Raw genomic sequence first — 25,656 nt, 5'->3', positions numbered from 1 at the left:
AATCATCTGTGCTTAGAGGGAAATGAACAGAAATAACTCAGGGAAGAGAGAACGTGTGGACTGAGGAGAGAGGAGGCCCAGGAACACAGCTACTCAAGGTGGCAGCTCTACTTTGGCGGACACTACCACCAGAGCTCTGGAGTCTGGCAGAGCCTGTCTTGAAAGCAGCCTGTGGGATTCCGTTGCTGAGTGCTCTCGGCAAAGTCGGGTACGCTCCCTGCGATCAGCTGTCACACCTGGCAATGACGTACCTCTCAGAGGGATGCTGTGTGAGGACCTGAGATGCGCGCCAGGTAAAGCACCTGCGGTAAAGAAGCCTCTGGGCTGCCCTCTCGGCGACCCCCTTTTGCCACACTGCTCCCCACCGTCTGTGGCTGGCTGGTCCCTACGGGATGGGGATGAGGGGGCGGAGCGGGGTGGGGAACCGAGCTTGGGTGACGCGGCGCTCACGTGACCGGTCGGGCGCCGACGTGGGCAGCAGCCCCCGCGCCCGCCTGCTCACCCACCCTGCGGTCCGGTGCCTGCGCTGTCCGCTCCCGTCGCCCGCGCAGAACCAGCTCTCTGAGCCGCCCGGGCGGCGGGCGAAGGGCCGGCGGGCTTCGGCGAGCCCGAGGAGGCACAGGCCTGGCCCGGGCCCCGCAGGTCCCGCAGGTCGGTGTGAGGGTGGGTGCTGCCGGCGGCCCCGGGCAGGGGTGGAGGTGGATGGGAGTAGGATCTGGGAGCAGCGCGGGGTGGGGAGGGGTCCGGGAGGTTGGGGAGGAGGGGGACGCGGCGGGGAGGTGGGCAGGTGAGGAGGGAGCATCTTGCAGCAGGCTCTGTCGCCTCCTCGACGCCCCTCCTCTGCGCTCTCCAGCCATTTTTCGACCTGAAATGGGAGGGGGGCGCCCCCGCAGTGCGACAGTGAAATGTAGACAGACATATTCTAGAAATAACCCCCTCTCACACTCTGCACCTACGTGGAAATATTGACCTCCGCAAAAAGAGGGTGAGGGCGGGCGGCTTGTCTGCAGGGGAGGGGGTCACAGAGATCCAAACAGTTTGGACAGCATCCTGGTCTGGAGCCTGAGGCCTGGAAAGTAATGGCGGCTGGGATGCGGGGGAGGTAAGTGAGGGAAATGTTGCATGAGGAGGGCCCAGATTCAGGAAAGAAACATCAATTTGCTGAGAGCAAATTGCTGAGACGCCCTGCCCCTGTCTCCTGTCTGTCTGCAGGTCTGTGTGTCTGTCCCCAGCACTCTGCAAGACTAGAAAAATAGGAAGAACCTGTTCAGAATCCCTGCGGGTGAGTGAAAGGAGGGAGGGACACTGGACAGAAACAGTGAGGGGAGGGTGTAGAAAGCACAGCTTGGGCAGAATTTGAGAGCCCCACTGCCCATCCCCCACCACATATATTGCACACACCCCACCACGCTTTAGGATGGTAGAGAAGATGGTAGGGCCTGCCAAGGAAATGGTTGGCTCTCAAGTGTGGGATGAATTGTGGGGTAGAGGGTGGGCAGAAGACACACTTGGAGGGCTGGGCCAGGTCAAAGGAACCCAGCCAAGGGGAAAGATGCCAGTACTATCAGGACCTGCATTCCACCTCCAAGCCCTCAGTCTCCCTTGTCTTCTTTATCTTCTCTTCCCCTTACCACCTCACCACACCCCCCAGTACAGGAAAAGAAGGGGAAATCTCAACATGGAAAAACTCTACAATGAAAATGAAGGAAAGCTGGAAATCGAGGGAAAGCCAGAAGATGAAGTAGATACAGAAGATGAAGGAAAATCAGATGAGGAAGAAAAGCTGGAAGTGGAGGGGAAGCCAGGGCATGAGGGAAAGCTCCAGAATGAGGGACAGCCAGGTGATGAGGGACAACCAGAAGATGAGGGAAAGCAAGAAAAGCAGGGCAAGTCTGAAAATGAGGGAAAACCACACAGCGAGGGCAAGCCAGAATCCCTGGCAAAGGCTGAGAGTGAGTCGCGGGCTGCCGAAAAGCGCCCAGCTGAAGATTATGTGCCTAGGAAAGCAAAAAGAAAAACGGACAGGGGGACAGACGATTCCCCCAAGGACTATCAGGAGGACTTACAGGAAAGGCACTTGGGCAGTGAGGAAATGATGAGAGAATGTGGAGATGTGTCAAGGGCTCAGGAAGAGCTAAGGAAAAAACAGAAAATGGGTGGTTTTCATTGGATGCAAAGAGATGTACAGGATCCCTTTGCCCCAAGGGGGCAGCGGGGTGTCAGGGGAATGAGGGGCGGAGGTAGGGGCCAAAGGGGCTTACATGATATCCCATATCTTTAATGTCTTTGGCGTTCATTTCTGATTTCTCTAATGAGAATATTGCTGATCCTGCTTTTCCTGGCAGGCATTTGCCAGGCTATGTGCTTTAAACTTAGGCTGATACTTTGCTTTAGGTGTCACTCTTGGTTACCAGCAGCCTTTTGATCCAACTACAGTGTCCTCTGTCTTTTAGTAGGGGATTTTCACCCATGTGCATGGAAAAGATGTTCATGGTACATTGTAAAATAACAATAAAGATAAAACCATTTGCAGAACCATATATACAGTATCAGCCCATTTTTGTAAAAATATATTGGCATAATGCATTTGTTCACAGAGAAGACTCTGAAAGAGTGTTACACTAAAAAGTAGACAGTATTTTTTCCTGTATGGTAGTCAAAGTAGGCCTCACCTTTACTCAAAAATGAGTTCAACCACATCATGGTTTGGTTAGGTACCTCTGTGCCATTCCCCTGTGTGCATGCCCATCCCCATGTCTTTCCCTAGTTGTAACCATGTCAGTGATCACTGCTGCTCCTCCTGAGTCCTGTACCGTCCTATGGCTCCCACCATGTGTGATTCTTTTTATTTGTTCACTCGTCTCTTTTTCCTAAAGGATATATGAATTATGTTTTTCATAATTAAAAAATAACTAAAACCAGAAAATAATACATGATTGAACTGTTTAATGAGTTTAAGAGGGCAGTGAAGATACTTAAAATTCCTGTTGTTAGAACATACGATAATAGGTAAAACTCCCATTTTCTGGGACTAATAGCTAGAGGAATCCACCTGGCAGTTAGACCCATTTCTGTAAGGGTCAGTGTTGTCATTTGTGAAATGGGGATATTACTTGCTTCATGGGCCTGCCAAGTGGATCAGATGAGGTACTGAGGATGTGAGCTGTGTTGTCACCCAGCCTCTACCAGATACTTAAGGGACAAATGGCTCCCACACCATTCCCATGCAAGAACAGGTATGTGAATGGAATCAGACACTTGGAGCAGGACTGAGGGAGGTCTCACTTGTGCCTGGTAACAAGTCTAGGCAGCTAGAACATGAATGCAATTGTCTCCTGGATACTTCCATGTCCACTGAGCTCTGTGCCCTTTCTCCTGGGTACTGTACTCATTACTGATACTGTCTAATGAGGAGGAGGCCTTAAGGTGCCAAAACCCTATCAATTTCTCTAGAACAAATGCCCACCCACCCTTGACCCTTATAGAAGTGTGGATGGGCTTTTTCCCACTTGAATTACAATTATTCAGTTATCTGTTAGCAGCTGAATGCTAGTGCTACTTGGGACTCTAATATCTGTTATTTTTTTTAGCAAAATGACCATTTATGTGTATTTTTTAGTTTGTGTGTTTTTGCATACATGAATATCCTCGTCAAATTCAGATATCGCAAGCTAGACCAGGAAAAAAAAATATATCTGTATGATAAAAGCTGTGCTATTCTTACAGGTTAATATCTTCAAACTCTCTTTCCTAGGTTGAATTCTCTCCCAGGAAACTTGTCAGGCCCCTCATGAGCAATTCAGCAGACCCTTAAACATATTTAATTTTTAGGTCCTTATTCATGAACATGTTGTGTATAGACCAGCTGCATCAGTATCACCTGAGAGTTAATTAAAAATGCAAAATATCACGGGGTGCCTGGGTGACTCAGTCAGTTAAGTGTCTGACTCTTGATTTGGGTTCCGGTCATGACCTCATGGTTCATAATTTCAAGCCCCACATTGGGCTCCACACCAACAGTATGGAGGCTGCTTGGGATTCTCTCTCTCTCCCTCTCTCTCTGCCCTTCCCTTGATTGTGCATGTTTTTTTTCTCTCTCTCTCAAAATAAATAAATAAGCTTAAAAAAAGAAATGCAGAATCTCAGGACCTCCCTCAGACCTACTGAGTTAGAATCTTCAATTTTAGCAAGATCCCCTGGTGATTCCTTTGCACGCTGAAGTTTGAGAACCACTGGCTTAGATGGAGACTCTTTCAGACTCTCCACTCCCATGTTCCCATAAAATATGTGCCTGAAAAGATAAATATATGCACCATATAAGATACACATTACAAATTATTAAATAGACCTACGTTTTCCAAACTGCAGTTACCCTTCCATGCATTGGTAGGTCTTGAAACCAACTCAGTGGGTCAAGACTTTGAAATTTTTAATGAAATAAGATAGAATAAAGTCAAATAGAAAATATAAAATTGCATTGCACCTATGGTGAATATCATGTAAAATTTGTGTTTCAGTATGCGTGTGTGTGTGGGGGGAGGTGGATGTGGGTGTAACATGAATTGTGATGAGAAAATATATTTCTTACTGTGGGCTGTGGTTGTAAAAAATTGAGATACACTGCACTGGACTCTTTGCATCTCAAATCCTATCTAGTCCATTTCATACTTGTATCCCTAGTGCCCAGCATAGTAGCTGACAAATTGTAGGTATTTAATAAAAAGCATAAATAATAATGACTAATTCAGGAACCCCAATTTTTCCCCAAGCCTAATCCCTGTCTACATAAATAACTTTGGACAAATAATTTTAATTGTCTAACAGGGTTTACTTACATTTCCAAAAGTATCAGGGAACCATGAGCTTCACAGAATGGATAGAGCCTACTGCAATTCACAGCCAGATTTGCCATTAGTAAGAATACACACACACACACACACACACACACACACACACACACACACACTCAGCAGCACCAAGGAGAGCCACCAGCTGGAGACAGTGGGGTTTCTCAATCCCAGGAAGATAGACTCTGTAAAGTGAAATTAAACAACTGTGTAATCTGTGCTGTAAAAGGATCCAGTGGAGGACTCTGTATATGCCACAAGAGCACAGCCTCACAAAAGAACGGTATGTCTGCCAGAGTGAGAGGCCAGGGTAAGGAGCTGCCCTGGAGGGATAACAGTTGAGCTACCTGTAGATGATCTTTCCCCAGTTAGCCTGTGGGAATCAGGGCCTTAGATTTTAGAGACAACATCTATCACATTGGTTTTTTGCTTCAACTCCATAGGTTTTCCAATTTTGAGTGGTACCCAGAGCAAGAAAAAGGTCTATGGGCTATAGTGCAAGCTTCTCTGACACTTCAGCCTCATGACCTGCAGACTCAAGTGTATTACATTCCTGCTATGTAGAGTCTATGAAGCCTTAAAAATTCCCAATAATAGAATTAAAAACCACACTCCCAGTGTTTTCGAGCAAACCATGCCCTCTTCTTTTAGCAATTAGTCTGTATTTGGGAAGCTGCTCAGTTGGGCTTCCTACCAGACCCTGGTAGAGATTGAGCACCTAACAATGAGGTATTAATTTTCTGTATGAATGAGACACCCATTATGAACTTGTTTCTATTTACTCTGTTGAATAGTAGAGTTTTGTGTGAGCAACTGCAACTTGATCTAAAGGGCTGGGCTTGGGTACATCAGGAAGGCACAAGTAAATTACATGATACCTATTACTGCTACTTCATTGTCTCTCTCTCTCAACCATCATGTATGGCCTCATGAGAGTTCTTCATTACCAGTTAGAAGATGATCCAGTTTATGGATGTATCTTCTTGATATGTTGACAATAGATGCAAGTAGATGTCTGCTGCATTATAACCCCACTCAGTAATGACTCAGAAAAACATTGGGAAGGAAACATGTTACCAGTGGGTAGAAAGCTATGTGGTTCATGTAGCTGTTCTCTTTGTATAAAACTCATGTCTGTAGGTATGGATCTACTCTGACACATATGCAATGATGAAAAGATTGGTCAGGGACTTTGGAAAGAATTAAATTGGAAAATTAATAACAGTGCAGGTATTTGTATCCCATGATATAATTATTTACTATTGCACAACAAACTACCACACAACAGCATGATTGCACTCTCTGCTCAGGGTCTCACAAGGTAGACATTAAAGTGTCAGCCACAATGAGTTCTCATCTGGAAGTTCTGGGGAAAAATCTGCTTCCACATTCATTTATGTTGTTTTCAGAATTCAGTTCCTTGCAGCTGTAGCACTGTGGTACCACATTTTTTTTTTTTTTTTTTTTTTTTTTTTTTTTGCTGGCTATCTGCTGAACTGTTTTCAGCGTATAAAAGCTTGCATTCTTTACCACAAGTCTCACTCCATCTTCAAGCCAGCAATAGCATATTGACTCTTTCTCATGCTTCTAATCTCTGACTTCTCTGTGTCTGACTCTAGACCCCTATTTAAAGGGATGATGTGATTACAACAGGCCTACCCAGATAATTTTCCCAAACTCCACTGGTCTGAGACCCTAATTACATCTGCAGGATGGCTTCACAGAAACACATGAATTAGTATGTGATTAAATAACTAGAAGAAAAGTATATATGCAATGCCAGCTGGCAATTTGGTAGGCAATCTTAAAATTCTGCATACCACAGTCCACCTGATTCCTGAGGATTCATGTCCTTTCCAAATGCAAAACATATTCACCTTCTCCCAAGGTTAACAAGAATCTCACTCCCTTACAGCATTAGCTCAAAAGTCAAAATCTCATCATCTAAATCACCTAAACCAGATATGGGTGAGGATCCTAGGTATAATCTGTTAAGTACAGTTCCTGAAGATATTTCTCTCCATCTGAAACTCCATGGGCCCATACACTAAGTGGTCATGGTGACAGAGTTGGATACTATGACTGGGCTCCGCAACATTGCCTTCCTATTACCAAGGCTGACCTGGCTACTGCCACTGCTACGTGTTCAAAACTCCCACAGAAGAAGACAATGCTGACCCGTATATTTGGCACAATTTCCTGGTGCAACCAACTAGCTGCCTACTGGTAAATTGATTATATTGGAGCCCTTCTTTCATAGAATAGAGGAGGCATAATTTTATTCCTAAAAGTAATAGATATTCATATCAGTGGAAGAGTTGCCTTTACTGTCCATGACACTTCTGCCAGCATAATCATGTCTTAGTTGCCTGAATAGTGCCATACACAAAATCACCAAAATATTTTTCAACCAAGGAATTGATTTTTCCACAAAAGATAAAAAAAATTTAGCTCAATCTCATAGAATTTACTAACCTCTGACTTCTCTCATTGTGAAGATTTGGTGATAATTCTTTTTTAAATGTTTGGTAGAATTCAGCAGTGAAGCCTTCTGGCCCTGAGCATTTATTTGTGGGTATTTTTTTATTACTACTTCAATCTCTTCACCTGTTACAAGTCTATTCATATAATCTATTTCTGCTTTTTCATGGAGGTATAAAATACATACAGTATTATATTAGTTTCAAGTGTACAACATACTGACTTGACATTTTCATATATTACAAAATGATCACCACATTAAATCTATTTACCATCTGTTACCACAGATGGCAAAATATTTATAAATATTTTATAAGATAACTGAAAATTATTTTATAACTGTAAGTTTTTACTTATTGATCCCTTTCATTCTTTCCCCTACCCATTCTCCTCCCTTCTATCGACCACAAACCTGTTCATTCCTTTTTTTCTTGGTGAGTATAGATTTGTCATTTTGTTTCCCTTTTCAATGAACCAGCTTAGTTTTACTGATCTTTTCCATTGTCTTTTTAGTCTCTGTTTCATTTATTTCTGCTCTTATCTGTATTATTTTCTTCCTTCTACTAACTTTAAGCTTCATTTGTTTACAATTTCCTTTATTTGTAAAGTTTAATTGTTTATTTGAGATTTCTCTTGTTTCTTGAGGTTGGCCTCTATTTCTATGAACATCCCTCTCAAAATCACTGCATCCCATAGATTTTGATATGTCATATTTCTTTTTTCATTTGTGTGTAGGTATTTTTGATTTCTCCTTTGTTTTCTTTGATGAACCATTCTTTCTTCAGTAGCATGTTGTTTTATTTCCACGTTTTTATGTTTTTTTCCAGTTTTCTGCTTATAATTTATTTCTAGTTTCATACCACTGTGGTCATAAAATATGAATGACATAATTTCAATTGTCTTAAATTTATTGAGAGTTGTTTTGTGGCCTAATATGTAATCTATCCTTGAGAATGTTCGATGTGCCCTTGAGAGAATGTGTATTCCGTCACTTTTAGGTGGAAAGTTCTGTGTATGTCTATTAGGTCCATCTGGTCTAATGTGTCATTCATGGCTAATGTTTCTTTATTGACTTTGTCTGGATGATCTATACATTGATGTAAGTGGGGTGTTAATTTTCCTTATTATTACAGTATTACCATCAATTTCTCCTTTTAGTTGCATTAATGTTTGCTTCATGTATTTAGTTGCCCCAGTGTTGGGTGCATAGATATTTCCAATTGTTATGTTTTCTTGTTAGATTGATCCAAGAGTACAACAAGATAATAAGTCGTTTATTAAAGTTTCTGTTTTAAAGTCTACTTTGTCTGAGTATATGCACTTTTTTTGTTTCCATTTGCATGGAATATCTTTTTTTTTATACCTTAACTTTCTTTTAAGTTTATTTATTTATTATTTTTTAATCTTTTTATTTTATTTGAGAGAGAGAGACAGAGACAGAGTGCAAGTTGGGGAGGAACACAGAGAGAGAGGCACAGAATTCTAAGCAGGCTCCAGCCTCTGAGCTGTCATCACAGAGGCCAACACGGGGCTTGAACTCACAAACTGTAAGATCATGACCTGAGCTGAAGTCAGATGCTTAACTGACTGAGCCACCCAGGAGTCACTGTTTATTTATTTATTTTGAGAGGGACAGAGACAGCATGAGTAGGGGAGGGGCAGAGAGAGAGGGAGACAGAGAATTCCAAGCAGGTTCCGCACTGTCGGCACCAAGCCCAATGTGGGGCTTGAACCCATGAAACTGTGATACCATGACCCGAGCCGAAACCAAGAGTCAGATGCTTAATCTGCTGAGCCACCCAGGTGTCCGTCATCCCTTAACTTTCAATCTGTGTGTGTGCTTACTTCTAAAGTGAGTCTCTTTAGGCAGCATATGTCTTGATTTTTTTTAATCCATTCAGCTACTCTATGTTTTTTACTTAGAAAATTCCGTCCATTTACATTCAAAGTAGTTATTCATAGGTATTACTTACTGCCATTTTATTATTTTCTGGCTGCTTATGTAGTTCTTCCTTGCTCCTTTATTCTTGTCTTACTCTCACCCTGTTGTTTGATGACTTTCATTAGTGTTACGTTTAGATTATTTTCACATTTTCTTCTGAGTATTTACGCTGAGGTTTTGCTTTGTGTTTACTGTGAGGTTCACCTACATCATCCTATGTAAATAACTATCTATTTTAAGTTGATAGCAACTTAAATTTTAACACATTTCAAAATGCTATACTGTTGCCCCCTCTTTATGTTTTATGTTTTCAATGTCATATTTTACAAATTTTTATTTTATATATCCTTAAAGTAATTATTGTAACTTTATTTAATTTTACTATTTTTGTCTTTCAGCTTTTCTAGTAGCTTTCTAAGTGACTGATCCACGTTTATTATATAGTTACCTTTTCCAGTAAGATTTTTACTTTCATATGTTTCCTTTTTATTAATTAGTTCCATTTTTTTCAGCTTAAGGAAGTTTTTTAATATTTCTTATAAGGTTGGTTTAGTAGTGATGAACTCCTTTAGATTTTGCTTGTGTAAGAAAAACCCTCTATCTCTCTTTCAATTATGAATTATGATTATAGATGACATAATCATTTCAATTATGAATGATGATCTTGCCAGGTAGAGAGTTCTTGACTGGAAGTTTTCCTTTCAGCACTTTGAATATGTCATGCCATTACTTTCTGGCGTTCAAAGTTTCTGCTAAGAAATCTTCTGATAGCCTTATGGGGTTTCCCTTGTATATAACAACTTTTTATTTCTCTTGTTGCTTTTAAGATTCTCTCTTTAACTATTGACATTTTAATGATAATGTGTCTTAGTGGGGATCTTTTTGAGTTCATCTTATTTGGAACTCTCTGGGATGTCTGAATCTGTATGATTGTTTCCTTTCCTAGGTGAGGGATGTTTTTAGCCATCATTTCTTCAAATAAGTTTTCTGTTTTTTTCTTCTCTCTCTTCTCTTTCTGGGACCCCTATTATGTGAATGTTATTCTGACTGATGTTGTCCTATTGGTCCCTTAACTTATCTTCATTTTTTAAATTCTTTTCTTTTTGATGCCCTGTCTAGATGAGTTCTATTGCTTTGTCTTCCAGCTTGCTGATTAGTTCTTCTGTTTCATCTAGTCTGCTATTGTACACCTCCAGTGTATTTTTGGTGGTTCAATTATTGTATTCTTTAGCTCTATGACTCCTGTTTGCTTCTTTCTTTATATTTTCTGTCTCTTTGTTGAGGTTCTCACTGTGTTTATCCACTATTCTCCTGAGTGTGATAGTTTCCTTATGATCATTCTCATTAAGGTCTTTTGAGGTTTTGTCTTGTTCTTTCATTTGAAACATATTTCTCTGTTTCTTCATTTTTCCTGAGTCTGTGTTTTTTTTCTAAGTATTAGGCAAAATAGCTACCTCTCTTAGTCTTGAAGGAGTCTCTTAGCTTTAGGTAGATAATGAAACATCTTATTCAACCTTGCTCTAGTTCTTGTTTTTCTCTTAAATCTTTGTGATTATCTAAACTGCCTGATTTATTCTTGAAGTGTTCCCACTTTTGGAAGTGTGCCAAGACATGTCAGTGCTCCAAAAGCAGGAATCTCATTTAGCACCTAGTTCAAGCTGATTGGAAACCACAGGCAGACAGCAGCTTTTAAATTATGTAAATTTTTACAGTCCTGTCAGGCTGCAATTATTATCCCCACTAGCCTCCAGACCAGAAAATCTGGAAATTTCCTTTGGACAACAGTTGCAAAAATCAGGGTTTCAGATATGTATATAAGCTCCTTTCTGGGAGGTCTCATCAAAGTGTAGCAAGGCCTATGGGGTATGCAAAGATGGGGTATCTTTCTGCTTACAGTTCCTGGGAGCACTTCCTTAGCCCCTAGATGTGTGGAAAATCTGAAGTCTGTCCTTCAGGCTAAAGCTCAAAGCTAAGTAAATAAGCTTTTTTCATAGGAAGACTGGGGTTGTGTTTCAGTCTGTTGTCTGTTCAGCACCCTGGGGGTGGTAGCCAACCAAGAACTGTCTTTCTGATTGTTACATTCCCATGAGGTTTAGGAACACCAGTCAATTGGCCACTAGGGCCAGGTTATCAAGAAGGATCCATTGTGTGAATTTCATGCTCCCTCTGGCTTTAGCTAGGCAGCTGAGGAGTGTAGGAGGTAGGATATGCTTGCCAGCTTCAGAAAGGCAGTGGGAAAATGTCTTGACTTTGCATGCCTATGGCCTTCAGAAATGTATCAAGGCAGTGCTTTTTCTGTCCCCATGTGCCAGCTTTAAGCTAGGAGTGGGAAAATGCCATGATTGCCTTCACTCCCCAGCACTGGCCACAGAGTAGGGGGAGTGTTGCAGTCCCCCATGCTCTCTGGATTCAGCAAAGCAGCAGGATAGTGCCACAACTGCTCACCCCCAACATGTCTTAGCAGGGTGGCAGAAGGGTGCTGCATTTGAACTCAACCACCTGTACTGGTCGGGTAGGTAGACAGTGCAAAACATGGCATCTGCTAGTGCCTCCATCTCTGGGAAGTGTTCCAACTGTCCCCTGCCCCTCCAGCAGATGCTTTTGGATTAGCAAATGAATCTCCTTCACATTTAGTCGAGGTGATTTTTAATGGGTCTCAGGATGAGTGAGACAACACATGAGTTCTTTAAAGGGGGAATCTCAGTTTCCTATGCATTGTGCCCCTTAGACATCAGCCCCATTGGTTTGCTAAACCAAACATTTTAGGAGCTTGTCTCTGTTGCAGATCCCAGGGTTTGGGGTGCCTGATGTGGGGCACCAACCCATCACTTCTCCAAGAAATATGCAGGACTGGTGATATCCCTCACTATTGTGTGCCACTGTACTGGGGGTGGGGTTTTTGGAAACTATGTCTGTCTGTCTCTCCTACCCATCTCAATGTGATCTTTTTATCCCTTGTTGTGGAGAAGCAATTCTTCTAGTTTTCAGATCTTTTTCAGAGGAAAAAGATCTATCTATATGTAGCTGTAGATTTGAGGTATCCATGGGAAGATGTAAGTTCAGAATGTTCCTATCCTGCCACCTTGTAGAAATCTCTCTTTCTTCTTAAATCTGTGGAATTTTTTTATGTTTATTATTATTATTATTATTTATTTTGAGAGAGAGCAAACGAACACACAAGTGAGCTGGTGAGAGGCAGAGACAGAGGGAGAGAGAGAATCCCAAGCAGGCTCCATACTGTCAGTGCAGAGCCTGACAAGGGGCTCAACCCCACGAACTGTGAGGTCATGACTTGAGCCAAAATCAAGAGTCAGCCACTTAACCAACTGAGCTGCCCAGGAGCCCTTCTCTTTCTTCTTGATTCAATTTTAGTAGTTTATGTCCTTCTAGGATTTTTTCTATTTCATTTAAATTATCTAATTTATTGGCATACAATTGGTCTAGTATTGCTTTATATATATATTTTTTTATTTCTTTAAGGTTGATAGTAACATTCCCTCTTCCACTTCTGATTCTAGTTATTCAAGTCTCTCTTTTTACCTTGGTCAATTTAAAGGTTTGTCAATTTTGTTGACCTTTTCAAAGAACCATCTTTAGGTTTCACTGATTTTCTTTATTGTTTTTTTCTCTTTTCCATTTCATTAATTTACATTATAATCTTTATTATTTCCTTCCTTTTGCTTGCTTCATGTATAATTTGCTCTTCTTTTTGCTCTGACCTAAGGTGTAAGGATAGGTTATTGATTTGAGATCTTTCTTCTTCAGTTGGATCCCACAAATTTTGGCATGTTGTGATTTCCCTTTTGATTTCTTCTTTGAGCCATTGGTTATTTAGGAGTGTGGTGTTTAATTTTCACATATTTGTGAGTTTCCCAATGTTTTTTCCTGCCATAGATTTCTAATTTCACTCCACTGTGGTTGGAGAACATACACTGCATTATTTTTATCCTTTACATTTACTGAGATTTTTTTATGGTGTAGAATATCACCTATCCTGGAGAATGTTTCATGGGCACTTGAAAAAAATGTATACTCTGTTGTTGGGTGGAGTGTTCTATAGATATCTGTTAGGCATGGTTGTTTCACAGTGTGGTTAAAGTTTTCTATTTCTTTGCTGATTTTCTGTCTAGTTTTTCTATCCATTATTTAAAATGCAGCATTGCAGTCTCAAAGTATTGTTTTTAAATTGTCTATTTTCCATTTATTTCTGTCAGTTTCATTTCATGTATTTTGGTGATTATTAAATGTGTAAATGTTAATAAATTGTTATATCTTCCTGATAGGTTAACCCTTTTATCATTATAAAATGTTTCTCTTTACCTCCAGTTGCAATGTTTAAAAAAATGTTTTAATGTTTATTTTCGAGAGAGAGACAGAGACAGAGACAGAGCATGAGCGGAGAGGGGCAGAGAGAGAGGGAAATACAGAATCTAAAGCAGGCTCCAGGCTCTGAGCCATTAGCACAGAGTCCAATGCAGGGCTTGAAACCATGAACTGTGAGATCATGGACTGAGCCAAAGTCGGGCGCTTAACCAACTGAACCACCCAGGTGCCCCACCTTCAGTTGCAATTTTTATATTAGCATCACTTTTGTCCAATGTTAGTATAGGCACTCCAGCTTTCTTGTAGTTGCTGTTTGGACAATATACTTTTCTCTATCTTCTTATTTTCAATCTATTTGTATCTTTCAATCTAAAGCGTGTCTCCTATAAACAACATATAGCTGATTGTGTTTTTTTAATCCAGTTTGATAATGTGTGCCTTTTGACTGGAGTGTTTAATGCATTCATAATTAATTTCATTGTTGATATAGCTAGATTTACTTCTGCCATTTTACTTTTTATTTTCTATTATCGTATCCTTTCCTTTATTCCTCGTTCAGTGCTTTATATTGCATTACCTGGTTATTTTTAAATGTATTATACTTTAATATCTTTTACAACATTTTTCACTTATTTTTTAGTGGTTGCTGTAAAGTTTACCATATACATCCTAACATATCATAATCAGCTTCTGATTCATACCAGTTTAATTCCAGTGATACATAAAAATGTTATTACTATATAGCTCTATTCCCTTATAACCCCTTTGTGCTATTTTCATTATATTTTACATTTATTAATGTTGTAAAGCCAATAATATATCATTATAATTATTAGTTTATTATCTGTAGTTATTTCCTCAGCCATTTAGAGCTTTACTCCCATTCACCTCCTCTGTGCTGTTATTAGCAAATATATTACACATATAGTAAATTCCTATATGTTAGTCCAATAATCTCTCTCTCTTCTCTCTGGTACTACTCTTACATATAATGCTCATATGCCCAATGGTGTGTCACATTTCTCTGAGGCTCTGTTCATTTTCTTCATGCTTGTTTCTCTACTACATAATCTCTATTGATCTATCTTCAAGTTTTCCAACTCTTTTTCTGCCAGTTCAAATTTATTGTTGAACCCCTGTAGTGAAATTTTTACTTCAGTTATTGTACTTTTCATCTCCAGAATTCCATTTGGTTCTTTTTATAATTTCTATATTTTTATTCATATTCTTTTTTGGATATGACATCGTCATTATACCTTCCTATACATCTTTAATCATGATTTCCTTTAGTTCTGTGGAAAATATATATGTATATTATATATATGCATAAAATATGTATATTATATATACATATACATATATATATATATATATTTACAAATATACATATCTATACCTATTCATCTTTGAAATACTTTTCTATTAGATCTGATACCTGGTCACTCTCCCAGTTTCTGTTGCTTGCTTTTTTCCCAGTACTTGAATTTACTTTTTTGTTTCTTTGCATGTCACATAATTTTTGCTGCAAACTGAACATTTTAAATAATATAGCAACTCTGGATACTCCCCCCCCCCACACACACACACACACCATGATTTGTTATTGTTATCTACTTGTTTATTTGTTTAGTGAATGGCTGGACTATTTTAGTAAAGTCTATCCCCCCACACAGTGTTAATCATCTGATGGTTCAAGTTTGGGTATGAACACAGACTTACTGGAATCACAGTAGTACTGGTAGAGCTTTCCTTCACTGTTTACCTGACACATAGCTGTCAATCTCTACTAATTACTAGAGCTGATTGCTCTATTGTTTCAACAGTGCCCTGGGGCATAAATTTCTCTACAAACTAATCCAATCAAACTGTGGCTCCTTCCATGGGTAATTTCTGAGGTCAGTATTTGATACTTGTTCTGACTCCAGAGGCTCCTCGAGCTGTCTTATTTTTCAGGTCTATACTGCAAACCAGCCAGGCCACAGTCTAGGCTCTATGTTCATTAGATCCATGAATATTCTTCCAATTTATTTTCACCACAACAATCACCCTTCTTAAGAGTGCCCTTAGGCTTAAAATTCTTCATCCTTCATTGTAGATGAAGTCAGTTCCTTTGGGAAGAGATAAGGAGCTATTTTATGGCTTGCTTATTCCACTGATAAAATCTCTGAGAAAGGGCTCTGGAACTGGGGATGGGGCAATGGATAGCTTCTTTCTGAATATAACTCATGTTGTATGATCTGAGCCCTCAGTGAAAGGGGACAGCAGCCTGAGGTCCTCTCAGCTTACCTTTCCTGCAATAGTACCACTGCCTCATAAACTGAGGCAAGGGACATTGGGGCCACAAATATTCTAGGCATGCTATGCCCAAGGTACATTCTCTGTTCCACAAGTGGGAGTTGGGTAGAAGAAGGAAGCCCCACTTCTCAGCTGAATTCATACAGGACTTAGTCTCAGCAACAGACAATTGGGATAAGGGTAAGAAATGCTAAAGTCCTGCTCTACTTGTGAAGAAGGCCCTCTGATGGGATCTGGGGGAGAGGGAGCCCTGTGTTTTTGGCTCTAGCAGTGTGGAAGGATGTATCCACCTCATTGAGCTTGGAAAGTGGGGAATGAAGGAACTGTCTTGGTTCAAATATTACAGGCTCTCACCATACTAAATTTTTGTAGATTTTCTTGAATAGATGTTTCTTTGTGTGCTGTTTGTCCTTAGCATTGCAGGATTTTTTTACCTCAATACCTGGGGTCTGTCGTCTCACTGTTTTGAAGAATGAAGAGGTAGACATAAAATAAAATGAGCAGCAGGCAAAAGTTTATTAGAGTATAAGATTAGAAAGTATGAAAGCTCTCTTTACAGAGTGGGGGCATTCAAAAGCGAACACCCTGCAACTATAGGTAAGGGTCTTTGTTGTATAAGGTTTTGGTCAGGTCCCACCCCTACCTGTCCCCTTTGTTCCTTCTCAGGTTCTACCCTTATTGGCTTGATAACTATAGGTGCAGGGCTGTCCATTCTTGATTGTCTCAATTCTATTGTGTGAGGAGTCAGACTACAGTCATAATGTCCCTCGAATAACATAAGTTTTATGGTTTGCCTATTTTAGTTAGGTATTTTGACTGTCAAATTCTTGAGGGGAGTAGGTGGTATCTGTTACATTCTTAAGTGGATCCTTACACTTGAGGGAGTTTGCTGTGGTCAGAAGCTCCCAGTATTTTTCCAAAATATGTGTTTTTCCCCACCCAGGGACCTCAGGTCTTATCATTTCCCTCTTTGCCTATTTTATCATATATATCCCTATCATATTTAAGACCATTTTCAAAATACTTTAATGGGTGTTGGTTTTTTAAATATAATTTTCATCACTTTCACTGGGTATCAGTCAGTGGGGCTCCTCAGGCTGTCATGATAGAAGTGAATCTTCCATTATTTCTTCATAGTGTTTCTCCCCCATTCTCTTTCGCCTCTTCTTCTGGGACTTTGATTACATATAGGATAGATTTTTTCCCCCACTATGTCCCATTAGTCTCTTAAAGCCTTTTCTACATTATTTATCTTGTTGTCTATCTGTTCCTTAGTGTGACAGAGGTTAGCACCAGTTCAGAGTCTTTAGCCAATAACTCCCAGAAGGTCTTGATATTTCCTTTTCCCTAGTACACAGTTACCCTAAAAAAAATATCTGCAGGTTCCATTGGGAAAGGTTTGATGGAAGATTTATAGTATACACCAGTGGCTTCAAGGTCCTAACTTAAATGTACCCTCTCTTCCATTTAGTTGGGTAAGAAGTTGAGAAACCTCGGGGCGCCTGGGTGGCGCAGTCGGTTAAGCGTCCGACTTCAGCCAGGTCACGATCTCGCGGTCCGTGAGTTCGAGCCCCGCGTCGGGCTCTGGGCTGATGGCTCAGAGCCTGGAGCCTGTTTCCGATTCTGTGTCTCCCTCTCTCTCTGCCCCTCCCCCCGTTCATGCTCTGTCTCTCTCTGTCCCAAAAAAATAAATAAACGTTGAAAAAAAAAAAAAAAAAGAAGTTGAGAAACCTCACTATAGCAACTCAAATTAGACTTTCCAGCAGACCTAGAATTTTTTTCTGCCTGAATATGTTGAGCAACATCCTATAGACTGCCCAATTATTTCACTTTTTGGAATGCTCTGGTTAGCCATCACCACAGATCCCTGTGGGTCAAACATCCTCTAATTAGCATTTCATTCTTGTGGCTTACTGAGGTTATTGTACTCACCTTGTCTTATACGATTAAGCACTGTCACCTGACCTCCACCACTCTAGGATCCCTTCAATTCACATTAAGATCAAGTAGCCAATTCCACTGCAGCATTCTCCATCATTGTCTCCAGCCTACAGAGCACAGACACACAGAAATTTTCAAAAATGCTTGCTGACCCTCTGACCACTGCATTTCTTAATGTTTCAGAGCATGTCTACACAAAGTCTCTATCTGATACATCAAGGTTCTATTCCTTCTGTACATGTGCCCTTACCCTATTGTAAAAGCCATAGCAAGTACAATATTTAATTGGCAGTGGAACTCTGCAACACTGAGTACCTGGGCTTGGTCCTCAGCTTTATCTATCATAACATGAGGGACTCCTCCAAACATGTCATGCAGGCTTTCTAGTGATCTAGATGTGTTTTCTATTGTATTTTCATAGCTTTCAATTTCTTCTTTTTCCTATGCATACTCTTTAGGACCATCAGGTGAATGTAGGTGACTTCACAACCTTTTGGATAATTATTTTCAACACAGTGTTTAAATGACGCATCTACTTGATTTCCCAAAACTTTGGATTTCTGTACTTTATTCCATGCCATGAGTGGTGTTAATTTGATTAAGTGTGATACTACTACATGCCATTACCAGTGAACCTCTCCTAACACCTGCTCCCCACTCTCCTGACCCCCATTGTAAGAAGGTTATTTTTCACTCCTCAAATGAGACACCCAATTCCTGGAGTAACTTTTGGTATCTACTGTATCTGAGAAGAGCATGACAGAAACAGGGGGCACGTTCACATTAGAAAATGTGAAAGGTGGAGTGCCTGGGTGACTCAGTAGGTTGAATGACTGACTTCAGCTTAGGTCATGATCTTACTGTTCCTGAGTTTGCGCCCTGTGAGAGGCTTTGTGGTGACATCTCAGAGCCTGGAGCCTGCTTCTGATTCTGTGTCTTCCTCTCTGCCTCTCCCCCGCTCACACTCTGTCTCTCAAAATAAATAAACATTTAAAAAAAGAAAGAAAATGTGAAAGGAGATTTAAAAAAAATACAATATACAATGGTGTGAGAAGAGTATTTGAGAACCACAGGGACAGTACAATACTCCATGGCTAGTAAAGGTAAGATTATCAGCCCTAGGCCTGGGGGACAAAGGAAGAGAGAGGATTTGCTAAACTCTGGAGACATAGAGCCTATGTTGAGAGGGCCACCTTGCAGGAACCTTTCGAGAGGAGACTCAGCATCTGATGACAGTGCAGGAAACAAACTAGGAGGAAAATTTCCTGACCACATTATCCACCACTGGTTCCCAAAGGACAAAGGAGTCCTTTGATGTAGTTCATACAGGCCAGACCTCCAGGACATAAAACAGGGAGGAGAGTGAATCCAGATAAGAAGGTGGATAGATATCCAGCAACTGGGGTGAGGGCATGTTAGTAGTAGTCACTGGGAATTGTGTGTGCAGTGAGAAGGGGTACCCCATCAGCTTTATTTACATGGCAAGGAAGAGAGTAAAAGGCATATAACAATATTAGAGGTTAACCTGACTGGGATTTATCTGAGCTATTCTACTGAAATAAGAAATGCACCTGTGTGGTACTGTCCCATAGTAAAGGCATTACATATACTAAGAATATTGTTTTATAACCATAGGTCTGAGGAGTTTTGGATGCTTTGTACTAGTTTGTTGTTTATTGGTAACAAGGTTATTTGCACCTGATCTTGGTGAATCTTCCCACCAAGAGCTCTACTGTTGAAGCTAGCTACATATCAAGAATATGCCTACATAACCATCAGTGTAGGAGAATCCTGGGCTGAGACTGCATTTGTGCTCTCCGGTTCTGAGGTATTCTGTGTACACATCAGTGTTGCCTGGTCCAAAATAAGAAGTGCATATTGCCAGGGATCTTATAGACGGGGGGAGGGGGGAATTGGAGCTTGCACCTGGCCACTCCAGACCCCTCGTTATGAGACAGTTTTTAGCTGTGACACAGATCCTTAATGCTGTTGCTATACTGAATCTTTTTTTCTGCACTAAACTATGGATTTGCAAGCATTAACATTTGGAGTCCCATGAGTCTTCTTTAGCAATGGAACTATTTAGCTGCTATAGTTATCATAGCATCTGAAGAAGGAATTACACCATACTATGAGATGACTTCTATCTGCCTTTGTTTATATATGTGATTTGCTCTAAAGACACTTTCAGATTCTGTTCAATAGATATGTATTAATCCTTGCCTTTATGTGTTCTTACTCCCAAACTTTGTTTTATACCTTAGAAAGACCTTGACTTCCCATCCCTCTCCAAAAATAGACTACAACTTTTTTTCTTCTACTTACCTATTGGTGACTCACACTTAATATGACTGAATAATAATGAACATATAAGTCAGTGGACATTAGCCTTTAGTATGAATCAGAATTACACAGGAAACAGACCTGAGGTCGGGGTCAGGAGTTCACATTTTCAACAGTCCCCTGATGATTCTGACATGTAGCAGACTAGCACACTTTAAAAACATGCAAGCATTGGGGCGCCTGGGTGGCTCAGTCGGTTGAGCGTCCAGCTTCGGCTCAGGTCATGATCTCACAGTTTGTCAGTTCGAGCCCCGCGTCGGGCTCTGTGCTGACAGCTCAGAGCCTGGAGCCTGTTTCGGATTCTGTCTCTCCCTCTCTCTCTGCTCCTCCCCCACTCGTGCTCTGTCTCTCTCTCTCTCTCAAAAATAAATAAAACATTTTTTTAAAAAACATGCAAGCATTAATAAAATGAGATAGGGTTAAGTTTGTGGTACATAACCTTCTACATGGTTTTCCATTTGGAACTGCAAGGAAACCCTGCTAGTGAAGTCCACAGTTATTTATCTAGACAAGAAATGATCTGGGGTGAGAACTCCTATTATTATTTACAACTTTATTAGGAACCTATGACTTGTCAGACACTGTGCGAGGTATTAGAGGTACCAGGATGGAAAGGAAAGATTGTGCTTTGAGAAGCAGAGTCCAATGCATTGTTTCTTAGTTTTTTTAAAAGCTTATGGAAAGGAAAGATTGTGCTTTGAGAAGCAGAGTCCAATGCATTGTTTCTTAGTTTTTTTAAAAGCTTCAGTCCACAATCACAAATATATATATATATATATATATATATATATATATATATATGGGTATATATACACACATGCACACATAACGGAAACACAAATTTCACAAAACAATTTTCAACCTACCTACCTGTGATATATTCTGATTCTTTCCTATTTGGCTGTAATCAATTCTATTCTACTCTACTTCCTTAAAAAATTGCAGGTCTTGACTCATTACATTTGTTTCAGGCTCTATTAATTCAGGGAGTGTGGGACTAAGCTTAACACACCCCAGTTTAACACAGTAACACAGTTTAACACATATCATCTGTGATGTGTATCTTCTGTAGCACATATATTTATTCTTCTAGGCACATATTTCATGTGAAGGTGGGAGTGGGGAGGCTAAGTAGTCTCCTTGTAGACCAGTGCTTCTCAAACTTTAATGCATACAGAAATCAATTGCAGATCTTGTTAAATTAGGATTCTGATTCAGTACATCTAAGATGGAGACTTGAGATTCTGCACTTCTATCTCTCAGATGATGCTGATGCAGCTGGTCCGTTGACCACTTTAGAGTAGCAATGCTCTAAAAACCTTAAGTGTGGGTAGGTGTGCTAACCTTGTAAAGCAGGACCTGGCAGGAGTTTCCTAGGAGACAATTACCTCTAAGGAAAGAGGAATCAAGCAGACAAGGCACTGACAGATGAGAAAACCAGTGTGTGGAACTCAGATTTTATTTCAATGTCCCATATTTGAATCTGGTAAAGAGATAGCTGTACACAAAAACATATTTACAACACAACAAACACAGAAAGGATTGGTTTGCTAAAAAAATCTGAGATCCATTAAGTGTCAAAGTATCACTGGGATGTTACCCACTTGTGTAAGCATAATTCTAGCTTTATCCTCACTTCTATAGGTGATATGGTGTGAGGCAGGTTTTGGGCTTACTGGGGACTCCAGGGAAATCAACTGGACTTTGTCACCTTGAGGACATCAGCCTGTCAGCAACAGTGAGAACCTTAAGAGTGTGCCCAACCCATGAGAAGAGGCACACTGTGCAGCAGACATAGCAGTACCCCGGGTAGGGTGGCACCCATCTTTTGACTTCCTGGACTAATTCCTGGTTATTGGTGAGCTGTACCTCATCCCCCTTCTAAATGTCTGATGAGGGTCTTGGTCCTGCTAACATAGGGGAAAATGTAGAAACCAGACCAACATAGCTCACATACACACTGCTTCATCTGTTCTACTCAGGAATATTGTGAGGCTAGTATTATCCCCATTTCAGAAAGACAAGACTGTATTTTACAACAATGGGTCTGTTGTAACTGCCAGGTTAATTCTTCTAAATATGAGTCCTAGAGGGAATATGAATTTCACATATTAAGTTCTGACAAAAATTTTAAGTGTTTCCACTAGCCTTCATAAATTCACTGAACAGATCTTCATATTTCTTTTTCCATATTGTTCTCCTTTTTTATATTTTAGCATTTCCTTATGAGAAAAGCAATCTGTGTTCTTTAGGAAAAAAATAAACATACAGGTAGAAAGAAAACAAAGAAATCAAGTTCTCCACCGTATACTAATTCAGAGAACTACTGTTAACCTTTTGGTGAACAAATTTTCTATTTTTCCTGTGCACGTATGTATTACATAAACTTATGTTTTTTTACGAAAGTGGACCAATTCTGTAGAGGATATTATAAGCTGCTTTATTTCCCCAAGAATTATAATGTCTTTGCAATGCACAGGTGAAAATCCCCTACTGATAGAGTGCTCTAGTTGGGTCAGAAGGCTGCTGATAACAAGAGCGACAGCTAAAGCAAATTATTAGCATAAGGTTGAAGCACAGTGCCTGGCAAATGCTTTCCAGAGGCACTACACAAAAGGAATGTCTTCAAAGCCCCTTTGTGGGGCCCTGCAACCACCTCTGAGTTCCCTTGGGCCCCTTGGGTGGAAGGGGTCCTGTAAACTTTTTTGCATCCACATAAACCCCCCCAATTTCTGCTTGGTTTTCTTTACCTCATCCTCCACCCTGGCCATCTCATCAAATTCTCTTATCATCTCCTCATTGCTCAAATGCATATCATGTATGGCCTCTTTATATTCCTTGAGGCACTGAGCCAACCCCTTTTTGGTTTTTCTTTTGGCCTTCTTGGGTACATCATCCCCAGCTGGGCGCTTTCCTGCAGTCTTTGGTTCATTGGCTGGTTTTTCTTCTTTTGGCTTTTCCTGGCTCTCTGGCCTTCCCTCATTCTCTGATTTTTCCTCTTTTGGCTCTCCCTCACTCCCTGCTTCTCCTTCTTTTGGCTGTCCTTTGTTCCCTGGCTTCCCCTCACTCACAGGTTTTCCTTCTTCTTTTGGCTTTCCCTGGCTCTCTGGCTTTCTCTCACTGACTGATTTTCCCTCGCTCACTGGCTTTCCTTCTTTTGCTTTTGCCACACTCCCTGGCTTTTGGTTGTCCTTTAGAATTTCATTTTCTGTCTTTCCCTTGTGATTTGTTTTCCCCTCATTTCCTAACTTTTCCTTGTCTTCCAGAGTACAAGTTTCTTCTGGCTTTCCCACATCCTGTGGCTGTTCTTTGTATTCCATCTCTCCTTGCTTCTCAGGCATTCCTTCATTTCCATTGCAGAATTTTTCCATGTTGAGATTTTGCCTCCTTTTCCTGTGGGGGGTGGGTGGGAGGAAGAGGAGACAAGGGAGACTGAGGGCTTGGGAGTAGAATGCGGAATTCAGATCTGGATCATATTCACACCTATGTACTCTTATCTGGGTTCCCCTAACCTGGCCTGGCACTCCAAGTGTGCCCTTTTGCCAAGCTCCTTCTCCCACCATTCCTCCCACATACAGGAACCAACCATTTCTCTCAGGCCCTGCCATTGTCTTTTTGACAGCTCAGCATGGTAAAATGTAAATGTGTTGGGAGGTGGGTGGTTAGACCCCAAATTCTGCCCATGCTGTACCCTCCACAATCCCCACCATTCTAGGTCCCTATCCAGACACCCCCTTACTTCACTGACCTGCAGGAATTCAGGACAGGTTTCTCTTCCTTTTCTAGCCTTGTAGAGTGCTGAGAATAAACACACAGAACTGCAGACAGACAGGAGAAAAAGGCTGGGCATTTGGTGGATGCACAAAGACCTGGGTCCCTTTCCTGAATCCTAGCCCTCCAAGTGTCTCCTGCACATTATTTACCCTACCATTCCTCCCGACCGTTTCCCTGGCAGGACCTACCGCCTTCTGTACCATCCTTCAGCGTGGCTGGGTGTCTGCAATATATGTGGTGGGGGGGATGGGCAGTGGGGAACTCAAATTCTGCCCAAGTTCTGCTCTCTACACCCCCACCATCCCTGTCCAGTGCCCCTCCTATTTTTCTAGTCTTGCAGAGTGCTGGGGACAGACACACAGACCTGCAGACAGACAGGAGACAGGGGCAGGGCGTCTCAGCAATTTGCTCTCAGCAAATTGATGTTTCTTTCCTGAATCTGGGCCCTCCTCATGCAACATTTCCCTCACTTACCTCCCCCGCATCCCAGCCGCCATTACTTTCCAGGCCTCAGGCTCCAGACCAGGATGCTGTCCAAACTGTTTGGATCTCTGTGACCCCCTCCCCTGCAGACAAGCCGCCCGCCCTCACCCTCTTTTTGCGGAGGTCAATATTTCCACGTAGGTGCAGAGTGTGAGAGGGGGTTATTTCTAGAATATGTCTGTCTACATTTCACTGTCGCACTGCGGGGGCGCCCCCCTCCCATTTCAGGTCGAAAAATGGCTGGAGAGCGCAGAGGAGGGGCGTCGAGGAGGCGACAGAGCCTGCTGCAAGATGCTCCCTCCTCACCTGCCCACCTCCCCGCCGCGTCCCCCTCCTCCCCAACCTCCCGGACCCCTCCCCACCCCGCGCTGCTCCCAGATCCTACTCCCATCCACCTCCACCCCTGCCCGGGGCCGCCGGCAGCACCCACCCTCACACCGACCTGCGGGACCTGCGGGGCCCGGGCCAGGCCTGTGCCTCCTCGGGCTCGCCGAAGCCCGCCGGCCCTTCGCCCGCCGCCCGGGCGGCTCAGAGAGCTGGTTCTGCGCGGGCGACGGGAGCGGACAGCGCAGGCACCGGACCGCAGGGTGGGTGAGCAGGCGGGCGCGGGGGCTGCTGCCCACGTCGGCGCCCGACCGGTCACGTGAGCGCCGCGTCACCCAAGCTCGGTTCCCCACCCCGCTCCGCCCCCTCATCCCCATCCCGTAGGGACCAGCCAGCCACAGACGGTGGGGAGCAGTGTGGCAAAAGGGGGTCGCCGAGAGGGCAGCCCAGAGGCTTCTTTACCGCAGGTGCTTTACCTGGCGCGCATCTCAGGTCCTCACACAGCATCCCTCTGAGAGGTACGTCATTGCCAGGTGTGACAGCTGATCGCAGGGAGCGTACCCGACTTTGCCGAGAGCACTCAGCAACGGAATCCCACAGGCTGCTTTCAAGACAGGCTCTGCCAGACTCCAGAGCTCTGGTGGTAGTGTCCGTCAAAGTAGAGCTGCCACCTTGAGTAGCTGTGTTCCTGGGCCTCCTCTCTCCTCAGTCCACACGTTCTCTCTCCCTGAGTTATTTCTGTTCATTTCCCTCTAAGCACAGATGATTCTCCAATCTCCATCACCAGGCTATCCTCTCCCCTGAGCTTTAGACCCTCTTTGCCAACTGTCTATTGGCTACCACTGCTTGAATGTCCCTGAGGAACCTCAAAATCCGTATACCCCAAACTGCTTTCACCAACTT

At 42.1% G+C, this 25,656-nt stretch overlaps 2 protein-coding genes and 1 long non-coding RNA gene across 9 annotated transcripts; 1 reads left to right on the top strand and 2 right to left on the bottom strand.

Moving 5' to 3' along the window:
- The first annotated feature begins 274 nt into the window (after positions 1 to 274).
- On the top strand, positions 275 to 2,540 carry TCEAL6 (transcription elongation factor A like 6). 4 transcript variants are annotated; one of them, XM_045471653.1, is made up of 3 exons: positions 275 to 293; positions 1,213 to 1,282; positions 1,652 to 2,540. In XM_045471653.1, the coding sequence occupies exons 1-3, from the start codon at positions 283 to 285 to the stop codon at positions 2,279 to 2,281; spliced, it is 711 nt and encodes a 236-aa protein (XP_045327609.1). In that variant the 5' UTR covers positions 275 to 282; the 3' UTR covers positions 2,282 to 2,540. The 4 variants fall into 4 exon arrangements, with proteins under 4 accessions (XP_045327609.1, XP_045327611.1, XP_045327610.1 ...); XM_045471655.1 differs by lacking the exon at positions 275 to 293 and adding an exon at positions 547 to 663 and having other exon boundaries at positions 1,657 to 2,540; XM_045471654.1 differs by lacking the exon at positions 275 to 293 and adding an exon at positions 553 to 663.
- Positions 2,541 to 17,092: 14,552 nt separating this feature from the next.
- Positions 17,093 to 19,756, bottom strand: LOC123594282. Its single transcript, XR_006710738.1, has 2 exons — positions 17,620 to 19,756; positions 17,093 to 17,380 (listed from the first exon to the last, which is right to left on the bottom strand). It is a non-coding gene; the product is annotated as an uncharacterized LOC123594282 (long non-coding RNA).
- A 1,857-nt stretch (positions 19,757 to 21,613) lies between these two features.
- On the bottom strand, positions 21,614 to 25,248 carry TCEAL2 (transcription elongation factor A like 2). 4 transcript variants are annotated; one of them, XM_045471648.1, is made up of 3 exons: positions 25,230 to 25,248; positions 23,920 to 23,990; positions 21,614 to 23,569 (listed from the first exon to the last, which is right to left on the bottom strand). In XM_045471648.1, the coding sequence occupies exons 1-3, from the start codon at positions 25,238 to 25,240 to the stop codon at positions 22,779 to 22,781; spliced, it is 873 nt and encodes a 290-aa protein (XP_045327604.1). In that variant the 5' UTR covers positions 25,241 to 25,248; the 3' UTR covers positions 21,614 to 22,778. The 4 variants fall into 4 exon arrangements, with proteins under 4 accessions (XP_045327604.1, XP_045327605.1, XP_045327607.1 ...); XM_045471649.1 differs by lacking the exon at positions 25,230 to 25,248 and adding an exon at positions 24,860 to 25,088; XM_045471651.1 differs by lacking the exon at positions 25,230 to 25,248 and adding an exon at positions 24,872 to 25,088.
- Positions 25,249 to 25,656: the final 408 nt, after the last annotated feature.

The sequence above is a fragment of the Leopardus geoffroyi genome, chromosome X (assembly GCF_018350155.1).
Source record: "Leopardus geoffroyi isolate Oge1 chromosome X, O.geoffroyi_Oge1_pat1.0, whole genome shotgun sequence".
In the NCBI taxonomy this organism is placed as follows: Eukaryota; Metazoa; Chordata; class Mammalia; order Carnivora; family Felidae; genus Leopardus; species Leopardus geoffroyi.
Note: the sequence above shows the minus strand (reverse complement) of the source record. Positions and strands in the feature narration are given on the sequence as shown.